The 16,247-nt window shown below is 48.2% G+C and overlaps 1 protein-coding gene across 2 annotated transcripts in view; it reads right to left on the bottom strand.

Moving 5' to 3' along the window:
- Positions 1-16,247, bottom strand: part of LOC136677994 (ankyrin repeat domain-containing protein 11-like) — a 105,975-nt gene that overhangs the window by 25,804 nt on the left and 63,924 nt on the right. For both annotated transcript variants that reach the window (XM_066655737.1, XM_066655738.1), the window contains exons 2-3: positions 7,278-7,423; positions 1,063-1,201 (exon numbers count right to left, since the gene is read on the bottom strand). In XM_066655737.1, the coding sequence (XP_066511834.1) occupies positions 1,063-1,201; positions 7,278-7,364 (226 nt within the window). In that variant the 5' untranslated portion in view covers positions 7,365-7,423. The remainder of the gene's footprint in view (positions 1-1,062; positions 1,202-7,277; positions 7,424-16,247) is intronic.

Below are 16,247 nucleotides of genomic sequence, written 5' to 3'. Positions count from 1 at the left end.
TCTCTTTCAAATTTAAAGAGTCCATTTTCTCCAACATTTTTCTGCATTTTTGAGTTTACAGCAGCTGTCCTCCACACACAGTGAACGGACCAGTACAAACACTCCACGTTTACTTCGTGTAATATCTGTTTACATGCACTTCCACTGAACGTTAGGGAGGTTTTCCCCTTCTCCTGTAACGTGACTATTTTGGGAGATGGACGTTTTAATCGGACAGCAACGATATTCAAAACAAATCAAACTTAAGTAGATAACTTCACCCCGAGTTCATGAACTGGTCGACTGAGCTACAAAGCAGCGCTGAAGCTTTAAAAAGGGACATCAGAGAAACAGCACCGCTATCTTTCCCAGAGATCTTCCCACTGTTCCGAACAAACAGCAAGAGAAACGCTTCCAAACAGCCATCACTGACCCGTGCGGTTATTCCACGGAGCAGCGTTTCTCAGAAAAGTAGACGTCTTAAGCCCAAACAGGAGATTACGCGGCAGACACGTCCCCGGTGCCCAGCCTTGACATTTGGCTAAAGTTATCAGGCTAATTAAGAAAATCCTGCTGTAAAACACCCCTCAGAGTAATCAGACTACTGTCAATATGCATATGACTCGCAGCAGCACAAACAAGAAACCCCCAACGTGCCGTTCAGAGCAGCCCTGCAGCTACACAGCAGACGAGCCCTTCAAGAACACGGCAAATGACTTAATCTAAGCCCAATCTAGCTCTGGAGGATAAGGATTTCATTAGGAATCAAGTCTGAACTGCCCATTACCAGCAAACAGGTCTGTGATCTGCTAAGCTAAGCTCAAACAGCACAGTGGTGGCCTTTACTCCTTTATTAAAGAAAACAAGAGGTGAACGCCTTACCCCAAAGCCTCTCATCCCCTCTTGTCCCGCGGGCTCCACACGGCTACGTTCGCATTATCAGGACTTCCACATAAGAAGGGTTTTTTTATTCCGGCTCATAAACCAAACACACCGCAGCCACATGCTACACAAGCACTAGCCCTCCTCCTTCCACCTTCCCACAATGCCCTGCAGGGAGGCCCACAGGCCCCGCCCCCTCACCTGAGTCAGAATCTTTCTGGTCTCCATTGGCTCCGACGGTGAAGGGAAGCTTCCTCTTGGGAGCCTTCTCTTTCATCTCTTTGACACCATCGCTGCGGTCCGACTTGGGAGTTTTGTTTGACGAGCCTTTGTCTTTATCCTGGGGAAAAGGAACAGAGATGTTAGGACAGGACTTCAGGCTTTAATGAGGGTATTAGGACTAATGTCTGCAACGGAGAAGCCCCCGGAGGAACGCTTGCTTTGCAGGTACTTGTCAGGAGCCAGGCTTGTCACGATAATGACACACTTGACTTATCATAAAGTATATGGACATTCTCAGTGTGTGTTTTACATAAGAATAAACGTCAATATTTTAGCCTCTCTTTTGTTCTCCTTTTTCTGTGGTCGTCTGGAGTCATTAAGTGGATTTGTTTAAAAAGTGTAGTTTTATATTATTGAAGTATTACTTAGTATATTTCAGTATTTTAAAACATTGCAAATATTAAAATAAAATGCTAAAATATCACTGCCACTGAATTATTATGGCTTTATTCATTCATTCATTATCTCTAACTGTTTATCCAGTTCAGGGTCGTGGTGGGTCCAGAGCCTACCTGGAATCATTGGGCGCAAGGCGGAAATACACCCTGGAGGGGGCGCCAGTCCTTCACAGGGCAACACACACACACACACACACACAGTCACTTTTGAGTCGCCAATCCACCTACCAACGTGTTTTTTTTTTGTTTTTTTTTGGACTGAGGGAGGAAACCGGAGCACCCGGAGGAAACCCACGCGGACACAGGGAGAACACACCACACTCCTCACAGACAGTCACCCGGAGGAAACCCACGCGGACACAGAGAGAACACACCACACTCCTCACAGACAGTCACCCGGAGGAAACCCACGCAGACACAGAGAGAACACACCACACTCCTCACAGACAGTCACCCGGAGGAAACCCACGCAGACAGAAGGAGAACACGCCAAACTCCTCAGACAGTCACCCGAAGCAAATCTCGAACCCACAACCTCCAGAACCCTGGAGCTGCACCACCGTGCCGCCCCCATTATGGCTTAATATTATCCTTATATCAGTGGCATAAAACGATCTTAAAACCACAGGAATATCATTCATAACACTTATTTACCACGGTTGAGGTGCCCTTGAGCAAGGCACCTAACCCCCAAAACTGCTCCCCGAGCCCCGAGGTGGTCACAGGCCCCTGCTCTGGTTGTGTGTGTGTTCACCGCCCCTAGTGTTTGTGAAGAAGTGCTCACTCGTGTGTTGTGTGGTCTCCACCACGGATGTGTCAAATGAAGAGGAGTAATTTCTCTAAGGGCATCAATAAAGGTGTTGTTTCTTCTTTTATTTCTGAACATTTCACAGCACTGTAACCTACACAACTTAACCTGAGTTCTACCACACACACACACACACACACACACACACATATACTCTCACACACCCAAACCACAGAGACCTGTAAACACCAACACATGCGCGCACAGTTCTGAGCATGCTCTCTCTGTACACAGAGCCTGGATACACTAAGGTAGTAATGGGGGAGGGTGGGGTAAACTTTAAGAGACATACTTTGATGGTGATGGTAACTTTCATGGTTAATTTGTTTATCTGAAACTTCAAAGGATTTGTTGAAAATGACCTGCTTTAGTCAAAATACCACAAGTATCAAACCCCTCAGCAGTGTCCTCCCCCCTGTCGAAACAGCACTGTTCAGTACAGCCGTGTTCAGCGCCTGTTCCTTTAAATGATAAGGAGCCGCTTATTGTTCGCCCCGCCCCCGAGCGCACAGCAGTGAGGAGCGAGGAGCAGTAGCTGTTTTTGTAGCTGTTTTCCACTCACTTCTATATCTTTTCTGTTCTTGTTTTCACTCTGTTTTGCTGCATTTAACCTCATCTTTGCGCTCTCTCACAGAGAGCTGCGATTGGACAGACTCAGACAAGGGGGCGGGGCAGTTCTAAAATCTCTGCACTCTGCGTAAAATGCAGCACAAAATCCGAACGTCTTGTTGAATCAAGTGTTTTCCGACCTAAGCCCACAAAAGACAGACCGGGGGGTGGGGGTGGGGGGGGGGGGCTCCAGATCCCACTTTAAGTGATATTCCTTTTATGTTACATGTGATTATTTGCAGTTCTGTACCGACCCATACTCCAGGCGGGATCAGTCAAGTGGTGTTTGCACAGCCCACCCACCACAGTCATAAACAAATCTTTCCAGTGCCTCTCTGAGTGGTTCCGTTAGGTCCTGAGCGCGCAGACATCTAAACCCAATCCCCTCACCCGTCGACTACGATTCTGTGTTATATAACCCAGCGAACATGTGACGGCCAGCCCTCTGCTCTTCTCTCTAAACAATGCCCTGTAATGGCCCTCGTGGGCCGAGTGCTGCTCTGGAAAGCGGCGATGCATGGTCGTACAATTAAAAATAAACCAATAAATACACTTATGCAATGTATGGTGTTATTTTTTCGCCTCTCCTCTTGCTTTTCCATGATTCTGGAAGGCAGGCGGAGCAGCTGGAGCGCTGGCAGCTGCTGGCAGCCCTAATGAAGGCTAATTAAGGAGCTCTTTGTGGACGTTTGGGGTTGAACATGGAGCGATAAGGCAGAGGAGGAATGCAGAACGGCTCTGTTCCCACAGTTTGCCTCTCTCTCCCTCTCTCTCTCTCATCTCTCTTTGTCCCAGGGCCCGGGACCACTAACACGCCGCTGTCATAAGACTGTGATATCACCGCCTCAACACACACTACGTTACTGTATGTGAAGCCAACAGACTCCCTCAGTGCGGAAGGGCGAGAAAAACAGCGGCACACTAAACCCATTCACGTCTGTATGTGAAATACTGAACTTCTGGCGCTCCACGTTCTCCGAGCATGAACCTGAAGGTAATATATTTTGCAATCAACTGAACCACACGGTTTCAAATTGACCTTGTTTTTTATGCACAGTCAGAGCAGAACGGTGCTCCTTTGATAGTGAACTTTGAGACTTACATAACAGAGGAAAATGAGAGCTAAGTCACAGTAAGATGATATTATAAATCACATATAAACACACACACACACATTACTGTGTAAAAGTCCGGCTCTACACGACTCGACTCGGCACGGCTCGACTCGCTTAAAGCTTGTCACTTTTCCACTGGCAGGGCTCCCCCACAAAATGGAGCCGACGATGTCGTAAAACCCCGTCTCTAACAGGAATCCCTGCCTCTGAAAACCACAACAACGGCGACGGTAAGTTTAGCTGCTGTTTACTCACCGTGTATTAACGTGCTGATTTAGTTTTTTGGACTCAACACGGCTCTGAGTCCCGGTTCTCACAGATCAGTTTTACTTATCACACGTCGGACCAAGCCTCCTATAAACCTCTTCAAAACGCCTCGAGGTAAAGTTACGAGCTGCTGCTGTGAGTCCGATCAAAATAAACATGAAAGCTGCTAGAGATTTTAGAAGTTGTGGTTTGTGCTGGATTTGAATGAGCTCTGCATTTCCTGGTGTTTGACATGGCTCTGGCCAATCAGAGCTCTGCAGGGTTTACACCTCATCGTTTGGTACCTACTCGGCTCGGATGGAACCCGGAGCGAACTGGGACTGAAAACTTACCCGGTTCCAGCTAAAAAGCTAAACGCTAAAACTAGGGATTGGATGATCACTTCAAATAACACTGGACTGTCAGGAGGAGAGGTGTGGAAAGGGTTAAACCAACACACACACACACACACACACACACACACACACACATTGAAATAAAGGGATTGTTCTTTGTTCTAATATTGAGTTATTTATTAGGTTTCTGAGCAAATAAACTCATCTGAACTCATGAATCTCATTCTCCAAGGTGCTTTTTGCTTAGAGCTGTATAAATATATACATATCTATATCTGTGTGTGTGTTTTTCCATGTGCTGAACCATTTCCACCTGAGCAGGCTCTCTACATGTACATATATATGTACACACACACACACACACACGTACAGTCAGAGAGTGCACTCAGGAGGGACTGGTGCAGCACATGGAGAAAAACAGGCTGAATCAAATGACAGCTGTGAGCCGCCGCTCTGCTTCAAAGCTGCCTGCGAGAGTGGCCGTGTTTAGTGACTGGTCTCCTAGCAATGCTCTTGCGCACTCTCACTCACTCTCTCGCGCTCGCCCTCCCCTCCCCCTTGCAGTTGTCTGATGCAATCCTGCACAGAACTCTGTACATACACACACGCACACGCTGGAGTCGGATTTCGCAGTGACCTCATCAGCCTGCGTCTCGGGCGGCCACTACAGCTAACGCCAGGCGAGACGTCTGTGAGGAGCGCTCGGAAACAGAGCTAAAAACATGACATATGAATCCACAGAGGGACAGGAAAGAGTGGCACCAGCGACGACAGAAACGCAGAGCCAGATTTAACGCATGAAAAACATCCACGGAGGCGACAGTAAAAGCCATCTGCACTTAAACAAACAGGAGATAAAGCCCGGCCTGGTCACTATGCACATAAACCACAGGAGTGTAAGAGAAGCAGTCCATCACAGGTGACATCAGGCTGCCATGTTTTTATTACCAATTAATAAATAACATTGACTATAATGCTCGGTTTTAAAGGGTGCCAATAGAAAATCAAGGGTGTTGATGCTTGCTAGCATAGAGCATTAAGTGCTTGGGTGTTTTCAACAGGTACCAGTTTCTCATGAAGATGCAACAATCGTGTCCTCTGTGGAGGATGTTACAGCATAAAGGAGACATTCTGTGACCTGCTTTGGTCAAAATCCCACAAGGATCAAACCCCACAGCAGTGTTCTCCCCCTTAGTAAACAGCCCTGTTCAGAACGCCCATTTTCAGCGCCTGTTCCTTTAAATGATAACGAGCCGCTCGCTGTTCACCCCGACCCCGAGCGCACAGCAGTGAGGAGCGAGGAGCAGAAGCTCTGGTTTTTAGCCGTTTTCATTCTGTTCTCTTTCTTCTTCGTGGTCGTTGTGTCTATTTTGCCGCGTTTAACCTCGTCTTTGTGCATTCACATAAACCAAGGTCCAATTCTGTGATTGGAGAGACTCAGGGGAGGGGGCGGGGCAATTCTAAAGTCTCTGCACTTGACGACTGAGCGGTCTTTGATCTGTGTGGTGGTTGGTGGGTTTCAAATTAATGTGAATGTGCACTGAAAAAGTGATTTGTTTTTATAATACGACCCTTTAAAATTTACTAAATCCCATTTATTACAAAGGTATTTGCCACAATGACACGTGCAGTGTTCCATTTTGTTGAAACTTGTTTTGATGACGGTGACCTGAAGGGGCAGGGCTTTGTAGAGCAAAGACCTGTGGTGTTCAAACATATGACTGCAGTAAGAGCCTTGTACTTTTACAGTCCAACCTCAAAGACTGATTTGGTGATCATACTGCACTTGAAAACAGTGCACTGACAGATACTATCAGCAGAGAGAGAGAGAGAGAGAGAGAGAGAGAGAGAGAGTGTGTGTGTGTGTGCGCATATCACCCTCTCGGGCATTGGATTTAGATCATAATCAATACAGCAGGAGCTCTCTCACCAGCACAGTGCCAGACTGTCTCCTAACTGCTCATAATGGTTTTAGCAGGTCATAACAGAGGTGTGTGTGTGTGTGTGTGTGTGTGAGAGAGAGAGAGAAAGAGGGAGTGTGAGAGAGAGAGAGAGAGGGAGAGAGAAAGAGGGAGTGTGTGAGAGAGAGAGAGAGGGAGAGGGAGAGTGTGTGAGAGAGAGAGAGAAAGAGGGAGAGTGTGTGAGAGAGAGAGAGAGAAAGAGGGAGAGTGTGTGAGAGAGAGAGAGAGAAAGAGGGAGAGTGTGTGAGAGAGAGAGAGAAAGAGGGAGAGTGTGTGAGAGAGAGAGAGAGAGAAAGAGGGAGAGTGTGTGAGAGAGAGAGAGAGAGAAAGAGGGAGAGTGTGTGAGAGAGAGAGAGAAAGAGGGAGAGTGTGTGAGAGAGAGAGAGAAAGAGGGAGAGTGTGTGAGAGAGAGAGAAAGAGGGAGAGTGTGTGAGAGAGAGAGAGAGAGAAAGAGTGAGTGAGAGAGAGAGAGAGAGAAAGAGTGAGTGAGAGAGAGAAAGAGGGAGAGTGAGTGAGAGAGAAAGAGATAGTTTGTGTGTGAGAGAGAGAGGGAGAGAGAGAGAGAGAGAGAGAAAGAGAGAGAGTGTGTGTGTGTGTGAGAGAGAGAGGGAGAGGAAAGTAAAAGGTTGCGTTTCTCTCACCTTCTTCCCACCCTGCTTCTCCACCATGTCGGTGCTGAGTGGGAAGTCCTCCAGCTGGGGGGTTTTAGAACCCCCACCCTTGGGCATCGTTCAGCTATCGCCACGCCAAACCACATTCACGCCTCCATCGCGTCGTCATCGACCGTCTGGGGGAAGGCAGGAGAGAGAGAGAGAAAAAAAGAAAAAAACATTAGCACCTGTTTGCCACTCTCCCTAGAAGAGCCATTTCTGCTCAGTCACACAATGCTCCCATTAGCACAACATCAGGCTTTCCATTTCCAGCAATTACGCCTCAGCTCGGCTGGCGCAGGTGACGGGCGGGCGGCTGCACTCGCTCAGAGCTGCCCTTTAAATGTGGGCTGGCTCTGATCGCTCTGCCAAACCCGTGGCATTTTGTTAAACGCAATTTAATGTAAACTTGGAAAAAGGAGGTTTGAGCCGGAGCGAACGCGCGCTAAACGGACGAGATCCGAGGCTGCGCTGGGCGACACGGCCTCTGTGGTGGTGGTGGTATTAAAGACATTATATAGGGACTAACAACAATAATAAGAGGTCAGTAGACAGCAGGCGTTTCCGACTTTGAGACAGTGCTGTTCTACATGGAAACATGGGTAGTTTTTGTGGTCTGTGCTCTATGGAAACATCTGTATTTCGGGTCATCTCTGAGAAAACATCCGTGCCTTTGGTCAGTTCCATAAGGAAACATCTGCATCTACGCTTAGGCACCAAAGTCCAAACAGAAGCCAGAATGTGTTTTATTTCTTTAACGTCACATACACGAGTGAAGCGGGCCGATTGGTCGAGGAGCGATGTGGGCGGGACATGATTTTAGTCACTGGAATCCGACTGGACGCTGAAACGCCAGCATTTTACAACAGTGTTGGAGCAGTTCTCCTGAAACCAGGATAGGGTCCACACTGAGGGACGGCCGTATCGGTCACACACAGGGTTTGGGTCTCACTTCGTCCTGAGTGACACTGGTGAATGAGTGCTGGTTATTCCACCTCCTTCAATATGTGAGAACACAGCTATAATTGGGGTCAATCATTGGTTCCCAGCGTGTCTCTCTGACCTTGTTGTGACGAGCCGAGTCCGTATTCGTTCACTGTACAGACCATTAAATAGTTAATTTATTTGCGGACGTACTGTAGTGGGGTTTGAGGCGCGAACACATCGTCGCTGTCTAAAGAGAAACACACCTCCGTTTGCGTGGAACTCCAGTTTATTACGTCATATTCACACGACAGACAATGCTCCAAAACTCGCCCGAATACAGACTTTTTACGCGGACTTCCGTTGGAAGTTAAAGATCTTTTCGTCTCCTGTAAAGTTACGATTTTACAGAGATGTTCTTAGTCTTTGGAGAGTGAAGATATGATGTGGTAGCTTTGGTTAATACAAGTTTTCCTCTCCCACAGATGTTCCTCTCCGTCACCACACGACAAAGATTCACCCCACAATTAATTCTGCTGAAGGTGTTTCACCGTGACGTACAATCCCCGTCTCCAAAATCCCACTCTCACTGCTCTGCAGCCTCAAAACCTTCGTATTTATTTTCGCACGCTCTCACGTACGGCGTGGTGACAGGTTTAGCGCTGTATTGTGCATGGAGGGTTTTTTTCTTTCCTTTTCGAGAAACAAAATGGCTACGTTCCCAGAGCTACACCTTGGCCAAATGACACATTACTCAACCGAAGCGCGACAGCTAATTTTTTGACTCAGCAACTTCTGATAGCCTTTGATCTGTCACTGTTATTAACACCCTTTCTGCTGCCTCTGAGCTCTGCACCAAATAAACCGCACCGAGCCGCCGCTCGTCTTTAGACTCCACTACTGCCTGCGGTAAACAGGAACAGAGCTAGTGTTATACTTCTATCATAATAACAATAATAATAATAATAATAATAATAATAACAATAAGACGCCTGGAAATGTCAAATCTACTCATTCATTTACAACCCAACTCCAACCCAATCAAAGCAGGGCTTCCAACCCGTTCACAGAGCTACAATAAAAGCAGAAACGCGAAACGTGGATCTGAAACCTTCAGTTATCAGATGTCAGTGTTTTGCGTGTGCGCCGCGTGGGCCACGGCCGAATCAGAACTAAACCGCTGGTTCTGTTCGCAGCGAAACGCGTGAACCCTGACTCAGAGGGAGGCAGAGACGCCTGGAGACTGAAGCACAGTGAGACCTTTAAACACAGCTTCAAAAAACGAGGAATAAAAGGGCAATAAAAAAACAATAATTGGCCCCTCTTCTGAGTGTCTCTCGTCATTTATGAGTGTGTGAAACTGTCCACAGGTGTGTGAGTGACGGGCTGAATGTGTGTGAGGCTCTAACAGACGAGAGCCTTGTCCAGGGCGTGCTCTGATGAAGGGGTTACAGAAAGTGAATGAATGAAAGGCAGGGCATGAATCCAAGGAGTTATGATGAAACCAGTGCTGTTACGGCCCTCAGTGTCAGAGCTGTGTCACACACCCCGACTCCGGAGCTCCTTTACATCCCTCCTGTGGTAAACGCGTCCTGTTCGCCCTGCTCTTCTCACTATGTGAAGGTACTTACACTATATGGAGCATGAATAAATCACACAGACTTCCATAACTCTCTCATCCATACCGCCATATCTCCAGAGTCTAACAGAGCCCCGCCCCTCCCTCCTCTTCTTTCAGCTTCTCCCTCTCTCTCACCCTCCTTCACTCCCCTAGTCCCTCGGTCCCTCCCTCCTTCCACAGTAACGCTGGCACTCTGCTCTGCCCCGGCGCCACAGCCCTCCCTCCGCAGCTCTCCTATTCAAAGACAGCTATTTATATCAACCCTCCCCTTCACACACACACACACACGCATGCAAAGGCTGGGAGAAATACTGCTCCTCTCTATCCCTTCCCAGCATATGGAACATGAGACGTCTCCTACACACTCCATCGCCATGCCATCTTCCACGTCTCAAACCGGACCAAAGAGTCAAGCACGGAGACAAACAAAACAGATCTAAAACTGGGTCGGCCACATCTTCTGGAACAATACAAGCCACTGGGGTCTATTTTGAGGGACACAACAACCACACACACACACACACAGATGAAGATCATTAAGCAGCCCTAGGGCTGGGTTCAACCAACCGACAGGGCAATGTATTGTGGATAAGTGTGTGGCGTATTGATGCACTGATTCGCTTTCACACACACAATCAGCACGTGGCAAAGTCAGTCTAATATTTATCGGTCCCAACTCTACGGAAACTGCAGGCTCTGGTGGATGTCGATGTTTCGGAGCAGTATTTTAAAGAAACATACTGTAATCTTAATGCATCTTAAAATCACAGCTTCAGAATCACTGTGCTGTTTCACTGGGCTGTAATAGGGAGTATAGAGCCGGTCATTGCTACCCCAGTCCCAGCACCGCAGAAGCTGTACTATGAATCTTTGGGAGGAGGGTAGGAAACAGTACTGTGAAAAACGGTTGTGGGTTCGATTCCCACTCCGGGTGACTGTCTGTGAGGAGTGTGGTGTGTTCTCCCTGGGTCTGCGTGGGTTTCCTCCGGGTGACTGTCTGTGAGGAGTGTGGTCTTGGTTTCCGGTTTCCTCCCAAACTCCAAAAACACACGTTGGTAGGTGGATTGGCGACTCAAGTGTCCGTAAGTGTGTGTGTGTGTGTGTGTGTGTGTGTGTGTGTTGCACTGTGAAGGACTGGTGCCCCCTCCAGGGTGTATTCCCGCCTTGCGCCCAATGATTCCAGGTAGGCTCTGGACCCACCGCGACCCTGAACTGGATAAGGGTTACAGATAATGAATGAATGAATAAATGACAGTGTGTCATTTTTAATGTTATGCAACTGTTTCTAAAAAAATGAAAAAAGAAGGCTTTAAAACTGAATCCCTAACAAATGTATTCATTTTCAGCGCCAATATCCAGTGTTTTTATTTGTACATTATACTGTGAAGCTCCTACGGTGGTAAGCTTCAGACTACACCCAGCTCCACACAGCCCGAGCTTCTTCATGTAAAAATAATAATCCATACCCGGACTTCACAGCAGCAGAGACCGAGCCCGGGTGAACGTATACGAGGGAGCGGTGTAATTAATTTTCCCATTTCTTCTGAGACTTGTGTGTACCCTCGTACAGAGAGCAGCAGTTCGGATGACGCTACTGTGTTATTAGAGTTTCACGTTCCCTTTTCTCTCTCTCTCTCTGGTTCTGTTTGGGTTCTGTAAACTGTTTCTATAGGGATTTATAAACTCCTTGTGTGTGTGTGTGGTCTGTGTGAACTGTCACGGCAGGAAGAGGAACACACACACAAACACAAAAGCGAAGCAAAGGCATGGCAAGAGGAAGCACAGTCACAGCCACTCCTCCTTTCCTCCACCTTCCTCCACAATCACAAGCTGCAGAGCATCTGCCATTAGAGCTTACAGAGAGCTTCTGCACGCAGCCGACTCTAATTCATCACGAGACCCACTTCCTGCGCTGTGAACTACTGTAGGCCCGGCCCCTGTCCAACAGCCTCTCTGCATTTGCCTGCAGTTCTCAAACACGCTACGACAACATCCCCCTCAATACGGAGCATGTGTGCAGCGTGTACGATCTCCTCCAGGGTCCAAACACTCCTCTGCCGTGGCCCATGTCCCTAATGCATCACAGACGAGACGCACGCCTCACGTCTCTCTCCCAAACCCCGCTGTACTTCAAATAAGTGGGAAGTGATATGTTATGTATGATATATACCAAAAAATAGTTTTGGAGGGTGAAAACAATTATGGGATCAGAAACGATCTCTCAAAAACTGATATGAAAACTTTAGAATGGCCCTGCCCCCTCGTCTGAGTCTGTCCAATCACAGCGCTGGCCCAGCGTTTATATAAAAGAACAAAGTCAAAGTTAAATATGTGGAGAAAGGAGAGAGCTGAGCTAAAAAAAAATAGAGCTAAAACGGCTAAAAACCAGAGCTTCTGCTCCTCGCTCCTCACTGCTGTGCGCTCGGGGGCGGGGTGAACAGCGAGCGGCTCGTTATCATTTAAAGAAACAGGCGCTGAAGTCAGTGTTTCTGAAGAAGGCTGAACAGAGCCGTGTTCCCATGTAGAGTAGGGGCTCTTAAAAGACAACTACCCAAACGTCAGCTTAGCTACAGCACAGCTAATCCTGCAAAAAGATTCATCGCAGCACAGCAGTGTACTCCAAACACACAAGCCAGACCCGAAGATAAATTCAATATACGCTGACAGAAACAGGCTCTGACTGATTAGTCCACTTGTTGATTTAGGGAGCGCTGCCCTACCGTCAACACCTTCCCAATACAATATTAGTTTAGGATTTTCAGGACGTGAATGAGACTCGACATTGAAGCGGAGGTTTGTCCAGCGGCGGGAGGTGGAAATACCGCTGGGCCTGGGTCTGGCTGATCACGTGCTTAGTATTCAGAGCCGTGCATGGAGCACTAGCTGGGCTCAGATAATCCAGGTGTTGTTGGGGTCTACGAGGCCCTGAGCCGGTGGATGAGGGAAGAATGCGGGTGTGGAATGGGTTTTTGGGTGAGTCGCTGTTTGCTAAGGCCGACCCAGGGGGTCAGCGGGGGTCTCGCTTCCTCTCGCCTGCTGACGGTGCAGGAAGGTCCGAGCTCAGCCAGGCAAACAAAGCTGTATTTAATCTCCCGCTTCCAGCGCCCTGTCCGGACCGGCCTGGCCCTCTGGCTCAGACACGCATGTGCATACCACGTGGATTTGGACTGGAAAACAGCACAGCGCAACTATTCTGCCATCGCTGCCCTCCGTGGCCCCTCTCACTCTTGGGAAGACACAAACAAAGCATGGTACAAATCTCTCACTGAAAAGAGAGCATCCGTTCTGCTTTCACTTACCTCAATAAAGGAGGTCTACAGAGTGGCTTTAAAACACAACCCTCGCTCTCGTTGTTCGGGCAACATCAATGCAATGAAATGAAATAAATCTAGGAAATGGGACACGAGTGAGAGGACAGTACAGCCAGTTCACTAGAGAGCGCAAGAGGGGCGTGAGAGTGAGGACGGCACACGTGACAGGGACGTGAGTGCGAGGACAGTACAGCCAGTTCACTAGAGAGTGCAAAAGGGGCGATAGAGTGAGGACGGCACACGTGACAGGGACGCAAGTGCGAGGACAGCACAGCCAGTTCACTATAGCGCGCAAGAGGGGCGTGAGAGTGAGGACGGCACACGTGACAGGGACGTGAGTGCGAGGACAGCACGGCCAAGTCACTAGAGAGCGCAAGAGGTGTGTAAGAGTGAGTACGGCACACGTGACAGGGACGCAAGTGCAAGGACAGCACGGCTAGCTCACTATAGAGCGCAAGAGGGGCGTGAGAGTGAGTATGGCACACGTGACAGGGACGTGAGTGCGAGGACAGCACGGCCAGCTCACTAGAGAGCACAAGAGGGACTGGGAGTGAGGATGGCGTGGTCGGTTGACTAGAGAGAGCGACAGGAATGCGAGTTTGAGGACAGCGTGTCCTGCTCCACAATAAGGAAAGCTGATACAGTAAAGCGAGTGTTTAAAGACGAACAAATGGAGCATGGTGTGGTCATTTTTCCTGTGGCCGGTTCTAAACCAGAGGGCCCTTCCACGGTCTCAGAGCGGAGTGTTAATCAAGAGCACCAATGTAAAGCACCGATATGAAACCAAGCTCAAAAATCTGAAGAATGGACCGTTTCTGGGCGGATATTTTAGCAGCTGGACATCACTGGAGCTCATTTTAAATATTTGCATTTCCTGAAAAAATACATAGAGCTAGAAAAGCGCTGAAAGTGTAATATAATAATTTAAAGTAATTTAATAAGAGCAAGATCCGGTGTAGATGAGAGAAAGAGAGCAGAGGGAGGCCAAGCTCAACACAGCAGCAGACGGGGGCTCCAGAGAGCTCAAATGCACATCTCTGCTTTTCTCTATCAATAGCTCTCCCTCGCTCCCTTCCTCCCTCCTTCCCTCCCTCCGCGGTCAGATAGAGGCCATCGCTTCAGCTCACTGCGGGGCGTCTGTGCAGCACTCACTCATTCTGCCTGTCTCTTGCACGCACAGGCATAACACGCGCACACACACACACACACACACAAACAAAATGATAGCAGCGCTAATATGGACTGACTCCGGTGACCACGCGTGTTGCTGAGATGAAAGGGCAGGCCGGTCTTCCTCCCCTCTTCCTCACTGTAACACGGGGTGCTGTCGGCACGTCCGCACCCTTTCAGTATTCCAGCGGGATTGGCTGCACCTGTCCCTCACACTTCCAATGGAAAACAGCTCCACTGCGGCAGCTGCACTAAGTCAATGGGTATTAGAGAGAGCCTCTGTGTGTGTGTGTGTGTGTGTGTGTGTGTTTACGAGAGCAGATGAGCGTTAGGGGTGAGGCCTCTCGTGTCCCTTAGTCAGCGGCCCGTTTGACCGAGCTGCTGCCTCCAGTGTCCTGCTTTATTAAGAGTTACGCGAGGAGAGTTCCGGGCGGTCCCCGACCAGCAGGACAAGCAGGACTTCAGATACAAGTCCACAAAGTTGATTAGCCACTGACGCATCAATCTGTGCTCCATATTTCTGGACGTGCCCACCTTGGAGAAGATCATGGTCAACCTCCTGCGACTGTGGAAACCTGGGTGTGATGCTGTGAACACCGTGTGTACGTAATGATTGATAAAAATGAAAAAAACAGAACAAAAACACAATGGCACATTAAGTCTTTCTGACAGACTGCAATATGCTACAGGAAGCATAGGGGGTGATACACTGCTTGGTAACCGAGTCATGTCCTAGAGGATAAAATAAAGCTGTGTCCCAATTGTGTACTACCCAGTTACTATGTACTAACCTTAAGCTTGGCAGGTAACACACAAAATATTTCTTAATAACAGGAACGTGATGAACTGTTGCCATGACAACGCTCACAAAGCCGCAGCTGCCACTTTTTTCACTTTTTTGAAAATCAAATTTCTCCCTCCACACAGCGTAGTGCACAGTGTACGTAAAAAAAAAACGTATTTGATACAAGCTTCATGTCTGCTGCCTGTGAGGTAGTAGTACTAGTTTTATAATCTGTGAAGTGCACTATGTAGGGAGTAGGGCATGATTTGAGACAGAAACTTTCCAGGAGTGAGAAGCTCCCCACTTTGACTGTGGGACAGTAGTGTCCATCTTTATCAAACTAAACAGTACATATACCTTTGACACTTGTGTACTACACACTCAAACACTAGTCAGAATTAGTATTAAGTGCATTTAGCACAATTGGGACACAGCCCAAGTGTTGTTGGGTGGTGAGAAAAAAACCAATCTTACTTGTCGATTCAGGATCATCATTAGTGGCTCTAGACAAAAGATGCCCGACAATCACACTCTCACTCATTCTGTCCTTCCCACTCTGTGTGTACTGTAACAGGCCATTTGCATTAGCTACAAGAGCAGGACACAAGCGGTCAGGACTGTTTGGTGTGCAAATAGAGCTGCCGAGGCCAGCCGGGCACACTCCCGTCTCCAGGCAACGGCCGGCCGAGATAGGCCGAGCGAGCTCACGACCAGCGCCGATGTGTTTCATTAGAGGCTTTTGTGTAACGAAGGGAGAAGACAAACAAGGCCAAGCGGGAAAGAGGCATTATCGCACCAGGCGCTGAGAGGAGGGGGCTGTACGTCTTATTCCTCTGTGGTCACTCTAAAGTGCTGGGAATTATATCATACCACGGCCGGTTCGGGGGCACTGAGGTCACCACGGATACCAAAATCGTAGAGAAGATAACGTTAACAGCTGCGAACACAAACAGCGCCTTTCAGTCACAGAAATATGGTTTATAACGGTGTGATGCTCAGGTGTATTGTTTATTTAGTGTAGGGCTTAGCGTACCATAGGGCTGGACGATACCGGCCAACATTTATATCACGATATATTTCTTAATTTCAGTCAAAATGATATTTCCGGTATTGATATGAACAATAAAAATACACTGAAAAATTGCCAAAAC

Source organism: Hoplias malabaricus, chromosome Y, assembly GCF_029633855.1.
Source record: "Hoplias malabaricus isolate fHopMal1 chromosome Y, fHopMal1.hap1, whole genome shotgun sequence".
Classification (NCBI taxonomy): Eukaryota; Metazoa; Chordata; class Actinopteri; order Characiformes; family Erythrinidae; genus Hoplias; species Hoplias malabaricus.
Note: the sequence above shows the minus strand (reverse complement) of the source record. Positions and strands in the feature narration are given on the sequence as shown.